Below are 18426 nucleotides of genomic sequence, written 5' to 3' on the forward strand. Positions count from 1 at the left end.
GTTGAAGAGATGATTGGATGCTAAAATTTGGTGTCAATTTTATAGAAAAATTAAAATAAAAAAATGTTTAGGATATCCATTGCGATTGGAGCCATCTCAGTCATCCATTCAGATTGGACGGTTAGTAGATGAGGGATGCATGTAAAATATATATAAATGGGAATATATATAGTAAGCCGACCCTTTATTTTCTTGATAGATATGGGTTTTAGAAATTGAAAAAGGTTGAAAATTACACATATATTCGTTATATTTTACGTTATTACGGATGTACCGAAAAGTTTTCATTATTATATGTCTATCCGTTTTTTACTTTTCATAACACAATTTTCTAAAAAAGACGAATTTACATTTTTTTGGATGTTCAATATACGAATTGAAGGGTCAAATGTTCAACATCCGAAAATAGTTGAAAGTTTAACGTTCGCAGTCATATTTTCCGATGTTGAACATCCGAAAATGTGCCTGCGAAAGAAACCTTATGGAATTTTGCTGGCAAATTTTCGGATGTTGAACATCCGAAAATAGCACATTTTCAAATGTTGAACATCCGAAAATGTGCATGCGGAATGTGAACTTTAAACTTTCGAGTTATTTTCGGATGTTGAATATCTGAAAAACCCTTTAATTCGTATGTTGAACACCTGAAAAAAGGTAAAATCATTTTTTTTTTAAATTACGCTATATAATAATGAAAACTTTTTTGTACATCTGTAATAACGTAACATATAATAGATATATATATATGTAATTTTCTCTACTTTTTTACCCAATTTTGGATTTTTATTTTCCTTTCGTCGTAAGATTCGTAACACTAATTTCACGGTCATTTTGGGTTTAATGAATGTGTGATACTTGGATAGAAACTGGACCATCAGAAAGTTGATTTCTTTATTTGCGGCTTGTGTAAGGTTTCAACCTTAAACAATCGAGTAAGGTGCACTTCCATGCTATGCTCAAAGATGTAGTTTTAATACCAACATACTGTATAGTGGCCTAAAAAATTAGTTTTGTTCAAAATCATGAAATTTTAAACTCTAAAAATAGTGCAAATCAAGTTGACCTATAAGCATTTGAAAATCTTGAAAATGTACGTTTCAAATAATGCATTATGAGATGCACTATTTTCAATACTTGAATTTTTTTTTCTTCATATCTACACATATTGAGGTTAAGATGATCAATTGGAAGGTTTTCCATTATCAAAACAATTTGTTTTAGTTGGTTCTTGGTATGCGCCTTAATTCTACACTATAAGGTTGACACCTCGTATAAACTCCGGTCCATTTTTTTTCACGGACTAGTAAAAAAAATTGAATCAGTTTAGTAGATCGTTGATCTAGGTTTGTAGACACCAATAAAAATAAAGCAAGAATCCTAACGCTATAATATATTGGAAAAAGTTTATATAAGGATGCTACCTTAAAATGTAGAACTACGGATGCCCCTCAAAAATCCATCTGGAAAAGGTAGTTTTAATGTTGAAAAACCTTTGATTGATCATCTTGACATTGAGATGTATGACTAAGAAAAATAAAAAGATTTTAAGTCTTGGATATAGTACATTTTACAATATATTATCTATACCGTCCATTTTCAAGATTTTCATATGTTTATAGATCTACTTGATTTTAACCATTTTTGAAATTTAAAATTTTATAATTAGATATAAAAATAGATTTTGAGATAATCCTAAGAACATTTTACATCAAAATTATATATCATGATAAAATTTGAAAGTGCACCTTACTTCTACACCTACGAATGCATCCCTATGCAAACTGCACCCTAATATATTATAATAGGAAAATGTTAGGTTTGGAAATTTGGGATCGGATTCAAGAGTATTGTTTCACCGGCTCTTACTAAGGCTACAAAATTATTGTTTAATGGTTTCAATATAACTATATAATAACTACAAATCATAATTGTATATTGTGTCTTTTTTACATATATGCTTTTTCCACTACATTATTTTAAACTAAACTCGAAATATTCATGATTCTATAGCTTATTTTATTTTTTGGCGATCCGTATTTTTGACCCGATTTTTCCTCCGACTTTTTTAAATAGACCAATTTATTCCCGATGTTTTCGTTTGTCGATATTTTATAATTCTCCGACTTGCTAACTTTGGTTTGACCTAGGTAAACTAGAAAAATTAAAAAGGGATTGTCTACCAAGAGACTATTTATTTTTGTACATAGAGGTCACAATTATTATTGTCCTTTAAATTTCAAAATAGATGGTAGTAAGAGTGTCATTGAATATACATAAAGTTCCAGAAAAAAAAAATTCTCAGACTTCATGACTTACCCCAAGCCATCCAATTTGACATCTAATGAATGGAAATGTTTGTGACCTCCATGTACAAAAGATAAATGATTTATTTGTAGATAATCCCAATAAAAAAATGATACCCAAAAAAATAAAAGAAAAAGTATACAATGTGAACATTTATCTTTAGTACAAGATGGTTACAAGTAATCTTGACCATTGGATATGAATTTTTTTTTTTGGGTAACTCAATGGGGAAGACATGTACCTACCTATTTTTTGAATTAGTTAGTGGTTTTTGAAGCAACAAGTGGGAACTAAGGTATGAGGTGTGCTACAACCACGACCTCAGCCCCTTTCCCATGATGTGAAATTAGATGGTTGCAATTTTTTATTGACCAAGGGATTGTATACAATGAGACTATTTTACCTTTGATACAAGGTTGTCGCAATTCTTTACGATCCTTTGATGTGAAATTTGATAGCTTGGATGTGTCACAAAGTTTTGAAATTTTTTTTTTGAAGTTTGAGCTTGCCCAATGGAATAATTGCAACCACCCAATTTCACATCCAATGTTCAAGATTAATGCGACCACCTTGTATAAAATGTAAATGGTCTCGTTCTATACTTTCCCATTGTCCAAACTCACTTTAAAAGTAATTGTTTGGGAAAATTACAAAAAACCCCCAAGATTAGATTATCTATGCAACTTACCCCAAGCTAACTTTTTCTCTCAGTTTTTTCCTTACAACAGACTTTCTATGCAAAAAACCCCAACCCAAAAAAAAGAAAAAAAGACTAAACTACCCTTAACACGATTGCTTACACCTATCTCTCCGGAAGTAGAACCTGTGAGACACACCGCTCCGGTAGTAGTTAAGGGCGCTCCGGCCGTAGCTCTTCAGCAGTATTTAGCAGTTGCAAAGGGCGCTCTGGTAGTAGCGCTTCGATAGTTTACAAATGGTGCTCCGGCAGTAGAACTTGTGAGATACAGCACTCTGGCAGTAGCAAAGGGTGTTCCGGGGGTTGCGCTTTGGTAGTGCTGGTGGTAGCGCTCTGGCAGTGGTAAAGGGCGCTCCAATAGTGGCAAAGGGCGCTCCGACAGTAGAACTTGTGATACGTCAAATTTTTCCAAATTGATTTTTTTTGTATAGGAGTCATATTTCTGTCTAAAAATAGGAACTTTTTACTTTGGGGTTTTTTTTGTATAGCAAATTAATGGTGGGTAAAAAAATGAGAGAAAAGGTTTGGATGCGCTAAGTTGCATAAATAATGTGTTTTAAGGGGTTTTTTATAATTTTTTTTAATTTTTTAGAACTTTACTAGACATTCAAGCTATCAGATTTCAAATCATAAGATTGTAAGTAATTGTGACCTCCAATTTATCATTGTATACGATCTCCAAAATAAAAACACCCATCATCCTGTCAAAAACCAAGCCTAGCCGTCCGATATACAATCCGGCCATCCTGCTCACAAGTAGGACGAGAAGTTGAGAGAATCTTTTTCCGAAATAAAATGCAATGAGACCGTTAACCTTGGCATGCAATTGGCACAAATGTTTCTATGCGTCTGATGCAATATCAGACGTTCCAAATGATACATGGATAGGATGATAGAGTCTCTGGTGTGATAGCGGGAATTAAAAATGGAGTAGCCATTTTGCATCTCTCTCTCTTTCTCTCTCTAAAGTGCAGACATACCGCTCTCTCTCTCTCTACCAACTTACGACTTTCTCCCTCTAACACTATTCTCTTATTTGGACGGGCCTCCATCCAGCCCCCCCTCTCTCTCTCTCTCAAACCACACTCAATTCGTAGTACAGGCAAGGTATTATATTCTACTGGTTTATTTCTATATTTCTTCCTGATATTTCGATGTTTTGTTTGAGAGTTTTTCAATGGAGAGTCTAATTCTTTTTCTTTGGATTTCTTGTTAAACAAACGGCATTGCTTGAGATTAATTTGAAATTGATCTATTGGTGTTCCCGTGAATTTAGTTTGTGATTTATCCTTTCTAGTCTGTGTAGCATTTTTCATTATTTGATGCATTTCCTTTTGAAGCTTTAATTTTGATTACCAATATTTAGCTTCTAAGGGTTTATTTCGGGGATTAGGGTTGTAAATTGAACTTTTTTCAACACAGAGCAGTGTGCTTTTTGCAATAGTATACTAAATTTTGGAATTTTGACTCTATCATGTATGGAATTCTGATAATCTACTGTACTTTCCCTTGCTGAGTAGAATTATGACTAAGAAATATTTTCAGTTCTTCTTCTTCTTCTTCAAAAAAAAAAACCTCAATGAAAGAACGGAAATGATTATCATTTTAGCACTCGAAGGCTTCTCTAATGATTATCTATGCAATGATGAATTTTTAATATGCATGATTTACATGAAAGAAAGTGAAGATATCTCAGGACCCGCGAGGGTTCCAAGTCAGCCGAGTATGTCAGATACTTGGCTGAGTCCAATAAAGAAAGAATTAAATATTGGGAACTGGCCAGACTCGACCTGTTCTCGTGTGCTTGGTTCCGAACTCAACAGCCTAGCCTGCCAATTCCGAGTAACTCCAGCATGTCCCAGTTGGATTCGCTGAGTTTTCTCACTAAACTTTATCTACATAACAAACAAAAGAAAATAATTAGCATTGCTACCAATAGCAAGTTTGTCATGGCTCATGGTACAGATATTTGACCAAGAAAAGCATGCTCCTGAATAGTTTTTTCTGTTATAATTTGGCTATGTAATAATATTTATTTTATTTTTCAAATTAAAATAAATGTTTATTGTTTTATGTATGTCATTTATGCATGCAATGTGGATTTGCTTCAATAATGAAATGCATTTATATCCATCGAATGTTTGATACATTTGTAAAATTTTTACTGCACTGATGACTTAGTGTGGGTACTAGTATGTTTCTAGTCCTTTTACTATTGGGAATGTATTAGAGACAATTTATTCAGTAACTCATAAAATTTTGCCTTATCATGCACACGAGGATGTTGATGACTTGAGAGATGCCTCAGCTCGAAGCGGGAAATTATTAATTGGGTCTGAGTGTCTAACAGTTGCTTACCTCTTTGTAATTAGTAGGGATTAAGCTAGTTCGAATGTATTTTGTCTCATAAAAAATGATGGTTTAGAAAACAACGAAGATATAACTGATCTGTCTTGAAACTCTTGTGTTCTATGTTACTAAATATGTATGTGGTATCCTATGCATAACTAATATTTGATTCTTAATATTATTTCTTATGTTCTATTTTAATATTGGCAGGGTGTAGAATTGATTGAATGAGACATGGATTTGTTTGTAGAGAAACTTCTTTATTGATTGGAAATAACAGTTAAATAAGTCTTTCTAATTCAAATCACCCTTGATGAAGCAGATGAGAAGTATCAGTCTTGGCAACAGTTAATGGTATAACCTAAAAACATGGGACTAGAAATCATATCAAGCACGTTTCCAGCACCAGGATATTCAAATAATCATGGAGGAAATAATGACTGGAGAAGTGACCATGAAGTCATCACTAAAACCCATACGAGATTTGGTACCCAAGATAAACACTGCTTTCATCAGCAATGTTTATTGAGATCATCATCTAAATCATTGCATCGGTCTAGGTGGTATAATTTGAGGGTTAAAGCTGCCTGGCTTTTTAAAGGAGGTGAGAAAGAGCCAACTGCAAGTTCAGAGCGAAGTGAGAGTGCTAATGAGGACATATTGATATTCTTTTTCCAGTTAGATTTGGCAACTCGAGTACAGGTGATCGCTGCTACTTTATGTTATTGATTTTCTTTGATCAATATTATTGATTTTATTTGATCAATTCTACATATTTATCCTTTTATCTGTTTTGTATGTGCGTGTGCGTGTCTGTGTGCATGCTTGCATGTACGTGCGTGAGTGTGTGTGCACGTGTGTGCACATGTGCATGAGTGTGTGTGTGCGTGTGCGTGAGTGTGTGTGTGCATGCATGTGTGTGTGTTGAAAGTTAACTGTTTCTCATTAGTTTCAAAATAGATGCACAAATGTGCATATTTCTTCTCATTTACAATATCGAGCATGTATACAGTAGGCTCTATTCATAATACTAGTCATTGAGAAAAGTTACCAAAAGCTTTGACTTAGCTTCTGCATTGGATTCACTCCAAATGTCAGTCAAGGATATATCTATATATATATATATATATATATAATAATCAAAGAGTGCCTTAATTTCCTCAAACAGCATGCAGACACCATGAATCCGGAGTGCCATTCTGTGTCTACTTTCAGCCACTTCTTCTCTATACCCAGCAATCCATATTAGCTGAACCATGCTTCAGCCTGATTTGACTCATGTCCATTTAATGGACTCAAGTATATCATCAATACTTTAACCAAACTACCCCTAAATAGTATAAGAGTAGTTTGGTAAATTTATTAATTTTTAATTTGTTTTAGATATTTTTTATAGGTGTATGATGATGATATGTGTAGCCATACAAATTTGAGCTTAATTTGATATATAGAAAAAGAGAGAAAATTAAAATACACTTCATGTTCCTAAAAAATGGGACTTAATTGTAAAATATGAAATTTATGAGATTTATTTTAAATATAATGAAACACACAGGATATATATGTAAATTTCCCTAAATAAAACTTTGCATCAGCAGAGTTTCGTCCAGTTGAAGGACTTGATACATCAACCTTGTTGAGAATGCCCCTTTGTTGTCAGGTGCCCATATCAAATTATCCTACACATTGGACTGAATGACCACCTGCTGCAGCTCCTGCATCATGTTTGTTAAGGTCAAAATCTCTTCTTTAAGTCTCTCCTTAAACATGGTGTGCAACTTGTTGAATGCCCCTCTCCATCTACCACCTCGGCCACACATTTTGGTTTACAGCCAAATTGTAAGGTTTTGGGTATTTTCTCATGAGTTGCTGCGTACTAATCCAGTCATCCGCCTAGAATCTGGTTAGCCTTCCATTACCTATCTAGAATCATATGTTGTCTTTGTAGCAAGAATACCAATTTTCAATCCCTCTCCCTGTCCCTGATAGTCTCTACCTACTGCGGTGTTCTCTCTCTAGCCAAGGAATTTCTTACTTTCCATACTTTTTGTGCTTGACTTTATTAATTGGTAAAGAGTTTGTATAAAAAGTCCTGAATATGGCTACCCACAAACTGGGAGCTCTAAACCAAAAATGATACATCTGGAATTCCAGCCTACAGACTCCAAGCAAAACAAGAAAATGTATGGGGGCGATAGAGATAGGAGAGGGTAGAGGGAGATAGAGAGAGTAAGAGGGAAACAGGGTAGGATATAGTGGAGAGAGAGAGTGGATAATGAGGTGGGAAGAGAGAAAACAAAATTTAGAAGAAAACGAGGTAGCAGAAGAGAGGAGAGGAGTGCGGTGATTTCAATCCGTGGAGTGCATCGTCATCTGACCACTGCTGCTCCTTCCTTTGCCCACTTATCAGCATGGCGTTGGATTTCCATACATTCCATAATCTTTTTCCAAATCTAATCAAGCTGCTTCATGGATCTCCACCACCACATGGTGAGTGAAACCTTGTTCGTATAATCTCCAGCCCCTCTCTGGACTTGGTCTTCTCACTGTACTCAGTTGACAAGGTGAATTGCTTTTCTCTCTGATGACCCAGTCCATAGAAAGTTCCTTGTCATCTTCTAAATTGTATTTGCCACTACTAGAATGGAATATAGAGATATGTAATCAATAGGCAAGCTGGATACTATAGCTTTTATTAGGCCTCCTGATTTCCAAGATGCCAAGTACTTGCAAGACCTCTCCAGAATGCTCTCCCCTGTGTTTTGGCTGGCTTTCCTAGACAAAGTGGTAAACCCTAATACTTAACTAGGTAGGCTAGCCATTTTAGAGCCTACGCACCTTGCAATTTAATCTCTTCATGCAGAACCAAGATACCAAGCAGGGATGTCTTTGACAGTAACATTAATACCACATGCCACCTCAAAACACCTCGAAAAAAAAGGCGCAGAGTCTTCATCTAATTAGCACTAGCATCAGAAAATATCAAGGTTGTCTACATATTGTAGATGTGACACTGTAGGGCCATTTGTTAAGATCTTGAAACAAAAGAACATACCTGCAGCATGCACTCCATCAAGCAGTCTTTTGAATTACTCGGTTACTATGGGAATGGAGGAAATCATCCCTTGCCTCAAACCTTTGGAGGTGTGGAAATAACTTTTGGGGTATGATGTTTAAGATGGAGAAATGCGTTGTAGACAAGTACCCTGCTATTTACTTTCTTCATTTTTCTCCAAAACGCCTTAATCTTGTTGCATTGTCTAGTATTCCTGAATAAACGCTTTCTAGTGTGCATATGATTACGAGCATTTGGTCCCTATACCTTGAGTGCCTACACTCATACACTTCCAAAGCTGCATTCAATATTTGCATTGACTTTAACAATGCTGCTTGCGGTGTAAACTAGACTCGACACAAATTACCTGGTAAATGACTTCTCTAAGTCCCACTGCCAGCACCTTCCTATGATTTTGTGCATAGTAAGCCTGGGCAGGAGAGAAAAAACTTCGGGATCGGGAGCGGAAGTGCGGAGCAAGGAAGCCATGAAGTTCTGTGGTCGAGGAAACCAGTTTCATACATGGGCAAGGGATTGATATCCTTGACTTTTTGGGATTGAGTTCCATATCTGTAAAGGACCGGATGCCTTACGGGTGGGATCACATTCCACTGTGTTAGGATAGAGGTGCCCGAAGTTCAATTATCCACTGTATTGTTAGTATGGGAGTGAGTTCCATTTATTCAACTGTTTGCAAATACAAAAACCCAAGTGTCAATGTAAATAATAATCATATCATTGAAAATCTCTTGGATGTTTTGATATCAATGGAGTAAGATTTCACAAATGAGGTGATGCTAAACGACCAATATGGTGTTGTAATACTTATAATAAGTTCTTGGGCATGAATAGAGCTTTTTGTCCTCAGCAATCTCTCTCCCCCTCTTCCTCTAGCTCTCTCATCAACTGGTGAAGAGATACGTTCATTGGGGACTTTTATTCTCTTCAAATTCCTTTCTTTGAAACTAGGCACAAGTCACAATCCACAAGATGTGTGAAGTTATGAACTGTAAAGTGTATAGGAAATCACGACATTTAGAAAGCTTGTAGATCATAAAAAAAAAGGAGATCCACACTCAATTGTATATGAACCAAAAGGTTCTGTTGAAACTGAGACCCGAAGCATAGGATACTCGATTCCATGTTGGCGGAATCGCGGTCCGGCTTACTCATGAAACAATGATATTTGGTATAGGGATCTAGGTCCCATTAATATAGGATAGAGATCACCGATTTCTCCTAGCAAGAACCTTAATATCAAGGAATCGCTGGAGTTGAGATCTCGTATATAGAAGTACCGGAACAAGATCTACATTTGTTAGAAGGCTTCTGGGCCTTGGGTCTTTGATGTCTTCTATACTCTCTTTCTCTCTTCGGCATTTGGGCAATAAATGAGAATTCGCCCATCTGTTGATTCATCCTCGCTGATAGAGTTCTATAATCATGATAATGGTTTCTTCCTTTAGCATATCCTAAAAGTTCTTGAAAGAGGTTATCGGATACTTATTATGTCTAAGAGCCTTATCTCGGTTCATGATTGAGAACAGCTGTTCTAAATTCTTTTCTTTAAAGGGTCTTTCAAGCCTGAGATAGTGTGTTGAGGGGGATTTACTGTCGTTGATCTAGGTCTTTTCTCTTCTTTAATTACTTCCTGGAAGTGTTTAATTCTCCACCAAAAAGGATTTTTTTCCTCAGCTATTGATATGCTATTGGCAGAGTCACTCTGCCTTCTCTAGCTGGCTGTGGCATGGAAATCCTTTGTGTTCCTCTCTCCTTCCTTCAACCTCTTAAATCTGGACCAATTGTACCAGTATTTCTCTTTGATTTGTTAGCCGATGTTGAACTTCAACCTTAGCCACACATTTAGCTTGCTTTCCAATACAGACGGTCCTCTTTCCTCATTTTCCTGTCCAATTCCTCAATTTCCTTCCGTAAACTGTAAACTAGTGATCTTGAACTGAATTTTATCGAAAGACAATCTATTTCACTGATTTAGTTTATATTTTTACAACTGTAGTTTCTTGCATTGCCCGTCATTTGCGCATCTTTCTATGGTCACTGGAGGCCGTTTACAAATTCTTTTGCAATGCCATCAGATTCTCTTTGAGGGCTTTTCATTTTGGCCGGGGAAGGGAAGCCTTTTGGCTCTTCATCCGATTTGTGGGAAGTCTTTGGGTTTATTTTTAAAATTAAAATGAAAAATTCAAGTTATATGTATTACTAGGAATTTTTACTATTATACCAATCCATGAAGTATATTTCCAAATACTGAATATCACGGTAAAATTTAAATACTCTAGAGGTATTTTTATCAATTTTCACACCTATCGGGAGTATTTTGAAATTAATACTGATTTATTGAAACTTATTGCTGAGGGATTCAATTTTCCTTGGAATTAATGTAAAATCTGAAGACTTCATCCAAGAAAGCTGAAAAGCTGAAATTAAGTAAATCTGATAGCACCGTTCTTTTGCTTTCTTACTTGAGAGTTTTGAGAATGGTGTGTCAGGCTAATTGGAGTGGGTTTTTTAGTTTCTCATCATGCATGTTATAATTATGGTGATGAGGGTAGAGTAGATGATTTATCATGACATTAGAATGATGATGGGTTAAAACCAGGTTTATTTGAAAATATTCTTCAGTATTTGGGAAACTACATATTCTTCTGTAAGTAACAGCTTCAGTAAGTCTTATTGGTAACATATTGTCCTCGATCCCATTCTATTTTAAGTTTTTCAAGTTTTATACTTTGTTTAGTTTCTAGTATAATTTGTTGTCTAATCCTAGAAATTGGTCTTCAAATATTACAGTGTGCATTGAATATGGAGCAGTATGATATTGCTCAGCAGTTTAGAAACAAGCTGGCAGAGGTAATCGTTATTTAACTTCATTTATTGGATAATTACAAAGCTAGCTGTTGCCTTGAAATGGCATAAAAGAGGTTGACGTGAGCTTATATGTGTTTTTTCTTTGAAGGTTGAAGCTGAGATAGCTAAGCAACAAGAAGTTAAGAGGGGACCCACTTCTTCAAAGAGTGAAGCTCAAGATAAAGCTATAAGTATTTTATGCCTTCGGTGAGTTTGATTTATATTAGGACTGTATCTTACAATGACGAATTCTTGTAATAATTTGGAACATTTCTTGTGGTATACATTTGGTGATGAGAATGTTACTATTAAATGTGTGGTAAACTTCTAACCCCTTGGATGTTTCTCTATATTGTTAGTAGAATAAAACATAACCACAATCAGGGAGGAACCACATACTCTTTTTTATATTAACACCTAAACTTCGGATAGGTTTAATACAAACAACCCTGTTATTAGTTTCCTTATGTACATTCTGAGAGAGCTCCAAAGAGCTCTTATCTTGAGGAAATCCTCTATTGATGAAGGCCGTGCCTTTCCATATTTGCCCAGATATCTTGAGATTGCTAGTTTGGGCACACCTTAAATGTGGTAGTTGTTGCGTTGGAGGCTTTCTGTCTTAAAGGAGTTCTAGGATTTTTTGAGCTTTATATTTGTGCAAGGCAGTTATATGGAGGTTGATTTATCGGCTAATTGGGATGTCTTTCCTTGTTTTGTAATGATAAGCTTTGTGCTTCTTCTGATTGTGTCTGATGATCAAAATTTAAGCATTCTCAGATATTTATGAATGTTGGCTTATAAAAAAAATAGTATGTATGCATGTATGTATGTATGTATGTATATGTATATTATATTCGTATTTACTCAAGATCTTAGAATATGACATCAGAGCTTGACACCAGGAGATGAATAAAGCCATTTCATTTGGTTATGAGAACATCTCAAAATTTCTGGTCGTTCTTTCAAAAAAATTTCCAGCCCTTATATCGTATATGCGAAGCAATTACAGCTTATTGATTAATGATGTGGCTGGCATCTGTTACTCTTCAAACCTGTATTAATAAATGTGCACAAATGAGTTTGATGTGCTCCATATACATCAAATCTATGCTTGCTTTCCACTTTCTTTTATTTCTTTAGCTTGTGAGAATTTGACCATTGGATCTTCTGAGCTGCCATTTTAGTTGGTATAGTGATGGCTTTGTTGGAGGTGACACATGGCTCAAAACCTATAAGTGCGAAAGAATTAATATATGTATTAAAAATTGCTTCGTATTTATAATTTAAATATTACTGTTTTGCTCCTGCAATATTCATTGATATGTTCAATGAGACTGTCTTTGGTTAAAGTGCTTTTGACGTGGATAGTGCCTTCTTTTTCATTGCAGCACAGACCTCCAAAAAGCTATTGAGGATGAGAATTATGCTTTAGCTGCAGAGTTGCGTGATGAAATTTCAAAGCTTGAGGTGAATACGTTGGGTTCATGTTAGCTTTCCCATTTCTGGTCTAGAGAGGTTGTGTTATCCTTTGATTAGCTGTGTGGTATGATACTTTCAATGTTTTCTTGTGTTTTGGAATACTCATGGAGCTTTCATGGATTTTGTTAATAAACTGTTTTAATCATAGGCTGAGTCTCTAGCTGCGTCAGCAAAAGCTCTGGTATATACAAATGCACAGTATGCTTTTTGGCTGGGACAGAAAGTAAGGCACAAAGTGTTTGGTACGGAGTAATTCCCTTGTCGTTACTCTTTCCTCTTCCATTTTGGAGAAAGTTTTATGCCTTGCATGCAACATATTTCACCTAAGTAATTATTGGATGTATTTTTGTTTCTATGCCTGTGTGTTTCTTTTCTGTAGTTTGTAATTAGTATCAGGTACCATGTTACCTAATAGGACCTAATATGATTCTGAAGAAACATGGTCCTGCAGTGTAAGTCTTTTGTTTTCAGACATATGATTGGTTAGGTCTTATGGTCAGTGTCTTGTTTGCAATTTGACTAAACTTGGTGATGACTTTTTAGGTTATCGAGCTGTGATCTGTGGAATGGATCCTTTGTGTTGTGAATCAAGTTCATGGATGGAGGTTGCACATGTTGACAAGTTGTCTCGAGGTTCTAATCAACCGTTTTATCAGGTGACCTTTATCAAGTTTCAGAAGTTTCGAAGTTCAGAGAGCCAACAAAGTTCATATGTTTACCCTTTAGTGTCCATTATATAAGCAACAATTGTTTTTAGTAATATTAATGGAAGTATATATGCAAAAAGTGGTTTGGTACTGAAGTTTTCATACTTGCAAGAATGATAGACATGGACCTTTTTTACCAGATAATTTCATGCATATAAGATATGTATCTTGATGCCAAAAAAAACAATAGAGAGAGAGAGAGAGAGAGAGAGAGAGAGAGAGAGAGAGAGAGATGTGCTGCTTCAAATAAGTACATCAAGCTGAAATTATGTTTCTCAATTATCATTACGCAGGTCCTGGTTGATGTTCATGCAGATCCCAACCTCCTGGTTGCATATGGTACGATATGCAAATATTGACTTGATTTCTTTTACTTATAGACCCTGAATTTCTTTTCTGATCTTTGTGCTACACCATCTCTTAGAGCTTAGCCTGCAAAGCTTACGAATTCATACTTGTGGGTACCTGGTTTATCACTCTTGCCCAAACTTGGGTGGGTTTATGGCTGAGCATGGTTCAAGAACTTGGTGAACATGGGAACGGCTGGACCAAAGCCAATAAATTGGCCCATTAATGATTGGCCATTGAGCTCGTATTTACTTTTATAGAAATGAGTGAGTTCCCTAACTTGGCCTGAATTAGAGCCATCTGGACGAGCCGCTTACTTAGGAGTCCTCAAAAGGAACTTTAAAGTGCTATGGTAGTGTTCACCAGTTCCCAAGACAATTGTCATGTGGCAGATTACTACTAAGACTGATGCGATGGTGTTCCCAAATTTCTTTCAATTTTGGTGATGCGTCGACAATGTTTAACTTAAATTGGAAATTACAATAACTCAGTCTTCACATTTTCATTTCATTCGTGGTACTCTTTTTTATATAGATTTTATATATAAGTTTTTTGGGTAAATAAATTTTATATATAAATTTCATTAATAAGATTTAGTTTTTATCTTTTGCGAAGCCATTAACGAACAAACTCGTGTGCAATCTAGTTTATCATTACAACAGTTTCACTAAAAATATTGTTTGGGGTTGACATTTACTAACAATTCTGGCTATATGGCAGTCGCTGAGGAGAATTTGCTTGCTATGGATGAACCTGACTTGGTGAGTGGAAGCCATGAGAGCTCAAAGCATTATCCACACAGATACACATGAAACGATTTTTTTTTTCTGTAGTTTTGTGCTCTCTTTATCTCTGTTTGATTAATCTTTTCACTTTGCAGGACTGGTTTGATCACCCATATGTTTCATTCCTATTTTACGGTATGGACACAGCTGGAGATTTCGTCCCTATAAAACAATTGCGGGAAAAGTATAACAGGCCTCGACATGAAGTTCCAGTAGAAAGAAATGATGAAGACGATGGTGAACCAGACTCCTTGCCATGACTATATATATATATATATATATAGAAGACGAGATTCCTAGCCATAATGGTCACTCTCATACCTCTTTTAAGCGAAAGTATACAATAAAGTTGTTTAGTACAAGGTAACATTCACCCCAGCTATCAGATGTGCAATCAAGCGGCTGCAGTTGTGGCGTGGGCTGTGCTCAAAGTACGAGGAAAAATTTTATTAAACTTTTTGCAGAGAACTGACATATCTCTAGCTACCCTATTCACATGCGGCATTTTGACATTTTGTACCAAAGCTGAAGGGTTTTATTGTATTCTACCCCTTTTTTTCAGTCAGGTTTCTCTTTCATGCTTCTTATTGTATGCTGCTGTATAGAATATAGATGCATGCATGTAAATCAGCAGCGTCTCTAGTGACAATAGAAATTGGAGAAAAAATTGAACTACTATTTGTATAAAATGCATGGAAATTCTAATGGTTCAAGAATTTCTTGTGGGCTATGACTGTCTAAGAAAATGTGACTTCATCCATCTTTACTATTTTTTTAAGCAGGAAATTGATGGAGGTGTTGAGAGTTCTTCCATGACTTGAGGTTGGGAAAATTTTCTAGTTTGCTCTTTGATTATTGCGTTGTTTTAAATTGTCCAAAATATCACCTCTCTCTCTAACATGTTGGGATGCACACGTGAAGTTGGCATGCATATTTCTTGAAATGGAAAAAGGAAAGAATTCTTTACTCATTCCAATGCACAGTAGGGAATTGAAATGAAGGTAATGTAACCCATATGTGACAGAATTAAGGAGTGTGCGATGGTGCATATTTGTCTAGAAACAGGATGCTAACAGGTCCTCGGACTATTCGATGTCAACGATTATTCAGGAATGTTGTTCCTCAGCTTAAAGTCTCTTGAAAATTTTTGTTGGCACACGGAGACATGCTCGTATCAACTCATGAGCATGGGCCATGACTGGTTTGATTATGACATGGATTTCTGCAGAGGCATGGACACGTCTTGGAAATATGTGAACTAAGCATTCTTTTTAAGAGAGAGAAAGAGACCTAATTTGATGATGAGAAATAGCAGTACTTTGTTCCGAACATTGTTCGCAAAACTAGCTTGTTTGAATGGGAACCGGCCGGTTGGCTCGGAACCGTGATCGTTTTGAGTCCGGTTAGGCGCTGTTTTATAGTACCAGTAGTCTAATGAGCACCTCAGAGAAATTTTGGGTTCAAAATCAGCCGGTTAGGCCTCAAATTGGTGAATTTTATTAAAAACCGGCCGGTTTCGATTAGTCGGACCGGTTTTCTATTAAAACGGTTTTTTTTAGCAAAACGAAATAACGGCGTTTTTTGAAATAGAGCCCATTGTTTGCAGCATGACATGTGAATCAATTTTTTTGCTTTTTTTATTCAATTTCCATGCCAGTTTTGGGCGTTTTTGGTGCTTTAGTGTTGTAAACCAGTATTGATTGTCTATAAAACAACAAATTTTGAATCAAAGATAAAAAAAAAAAAAACAATAGTTGTGGATTGAAATGGCGGATTTTCTAACCTTTTGAAATTTTTGCCATTTCATCAATTTCTTCTCCAATAGGTAATGATTATTGATGAAATTTGAGAGTTTTGAATCATAATTGAATTGGTTACCATATCCCTGTTTCAATTTGTTCAAAAAACAAGATATAGGGGGTTGATTTTGGCCCGAAAATTTGCTCGAACAACATGTGTTTGAGCTGCTCGAAGAACCCTAATTCGATCTGTCATTTGTTAATTTCATCTTCAATACGCGATGATTATTGATGAAAGTTGAGGATTTTGAATCATAATCGAATTGGTTATCATATCCGTATTTCAATTTTTTAAAAAAACAAGATATTTGAGGTTGATTTTGGCCTCAAAACAAGATATTTTGAGGTTGGTTTTGGCCTCAAAAAACAAGAACTTGTGTTCGATCCAAAAAATAGATTTTGGATCAATTTACTAGTCTTTTTTTTATCAAATTGCTTTATGGATTTTGATCATCAAGGCTTCATCTGTCATATAAAATAGGTACGTTGATTTATAATTGAGTAAAGGTTTTTACATGAATTTATTTCTTGCTTGATGTCATGAAAATTTCATAGGTCTAAATTTTTTGCGATTTTAAAATTAAATAAAAAAATACCAAGATGGAAGCCTTTACAAAGCTTTTGTATTGATTTGTTCGATTTTCCGAACATTGAGCGTCGTTTTTGCTTGAAATGTTGCTCAATTTTAGGGGTTTTTGAGAAACCACTTTTTCAAAAAAAAATTAATTTTACTTAATATTATTAAGGTAATAAAATTATTTTTTATGATGAATATGGGAAGTGTGTTTCTATTTTGCTTACTAAAATTACATTTTTTTGATAAAATTATGTTTTTATGATAAACACATGTTTTTTGATGAATATGACAAAAAAATCGATTCTTTTTTCTTAAAATGTTATATATATTTTTTCTAACAAACAAAAAAAAAAGTACATGATAATGTCGGTCTTACTTTTTGCTTCATTTTTTTTTGTTCGATTTTTTCTCTTTTTTTATTTTTTAAAGTGCATGATATAGTTATATTTGTAATAATGTAAATGGGAATGTAATTGTAATTGCTGTAATAATGGAATGGGGATTGTAATTGAGTAATGGAAATGGGATTATAATTACGTTGGTAGAAGCATTCACAATTTCAAACTTTTTTATTATAGAAAAAATTTGATCTTGCTTTTAAATAACTGTCTTGGATTCTGATATTTACTTAGGATCCATAATGCTCAGTTCCTTCTTATCATTTTCTTATTTTGCCTTAAGGACTGCTCATATAGCTTACTTTGCTGCTCAATTGATGAATGTAATCATGAACGGTTAATATGATTACTTCAAAACTATTGTTGGATCAGAAAAACAAAGAAAATACGTCGGAAAAATACAAGAGTACTTTAACCCCCTTACCACTCTGATTACTACTAGCCATTGTTAGTTGGACTTTGTAACTCTATCAATTAAATTAATATCAAATTATAAATTGTCTTGCATATCTCCAAAGTACTGATATATTAATTTTTGTAAAAAGTTGTTTCAAATTTTTTTTTTATAAGATAATATACACTTAATCTTAGTTTTTTTATTTTTTAATTTTTTTTGGGGGTTTTTGACCCTTTTTTTTTTTTTTCAAAACAAATTCACCGGACCGGTGAGTCCGGTTCCGGTTCTAACCGCTCCTAGCCTTATGTCCGGTCAACCGTCCAGGTTCGATTTTGCGAACACTGGTTCCGAACGAACAAAGAAACCGAGTTAATTATTGGAAGGAAACATCTAAAGCTCCTAACAATGTCAGACAAAGTGGTTCTAAAAGAAATGCAGAAACATAAATTTAGGAAGCATTGGAAGCAAATATCAAAAGAAGTTATAAGAACAAATTCGAATGCTTTGGGATGCTTCTATTCGAACTGTAATTTGGTTCATTCGGCAAAGAAGAAATCAGAAGGCATAAACTAAGGAACATGACAAGAAAAAAAAAAAAAAATCCTAAAAGAAAAGATATCCATATTTAAGAAAAGAAATCATATATAAAAGATACAGGGAAGA

General features: G+C 35.0%; 1 protein-coding gene across 2 annotated transcripts; it reads left to right on the top strand.

Moving 5' to 3' along the window:
- The first annotated feature begins 3714 nt into the window (after positions 1 to 3714).
- On the top strand, positions 3715 to 15320 carry LOC18438465 (uvrB/uvrC motif-containing protein). 2 transcript variants are annotated; one of them, XM_006848646.4, is made up of 10 exons: positions 3715 to 4108; positions 5673 to 6052; positions 11217 to 11276; positions 11383 to 11480; positions 12662 to 12740; positions 12901 to 12994; positions 13296 to 13408; positions 13753 to 13798; positions 14528 to 14568; positions 14688 to 15320. In XM_006848646.4, the coding sequence occupies exons 2-10, from the start codon at positions 5720 to 5722 to the stop codon at positions 14850 to 14852; spliced, it is 1029 nt and encodes a 342-aa protein (XP_006848709.2). In that variant the 5' UTR covers positions 3715 to 4108; positions 5673 to 5719; the 3' UTR covers positions 14853 to 15320. The 2 variants fall into 2 exon arrangements, with proteins under 2 accessions (XP_006848709.2, XP_088706210.1); XM_088850084.1 differs by having other exon boundaries at positions 3923 to 4108; positions 5561 to 6052.
- Positions 15321 to 18426: the final 3106 nt, after the last annotated feature.

The sequence above is a fragment of the Amborella trichopoda genome, chromosome 10, assembly GCF_054954075.1.
Source record: "Amborella trichopoda isolate Santa Cruz 75 chromosome 10, AtrichopodaSantaCruz75HAP2 v2.0, whole genome shotgun sequence".
NCBI lineage: Eukaryota > Viridiplantae > Streptophyta > Magnoliopsida > Amborellales > Amborellaceae > Amborella > Amborella trichopoda.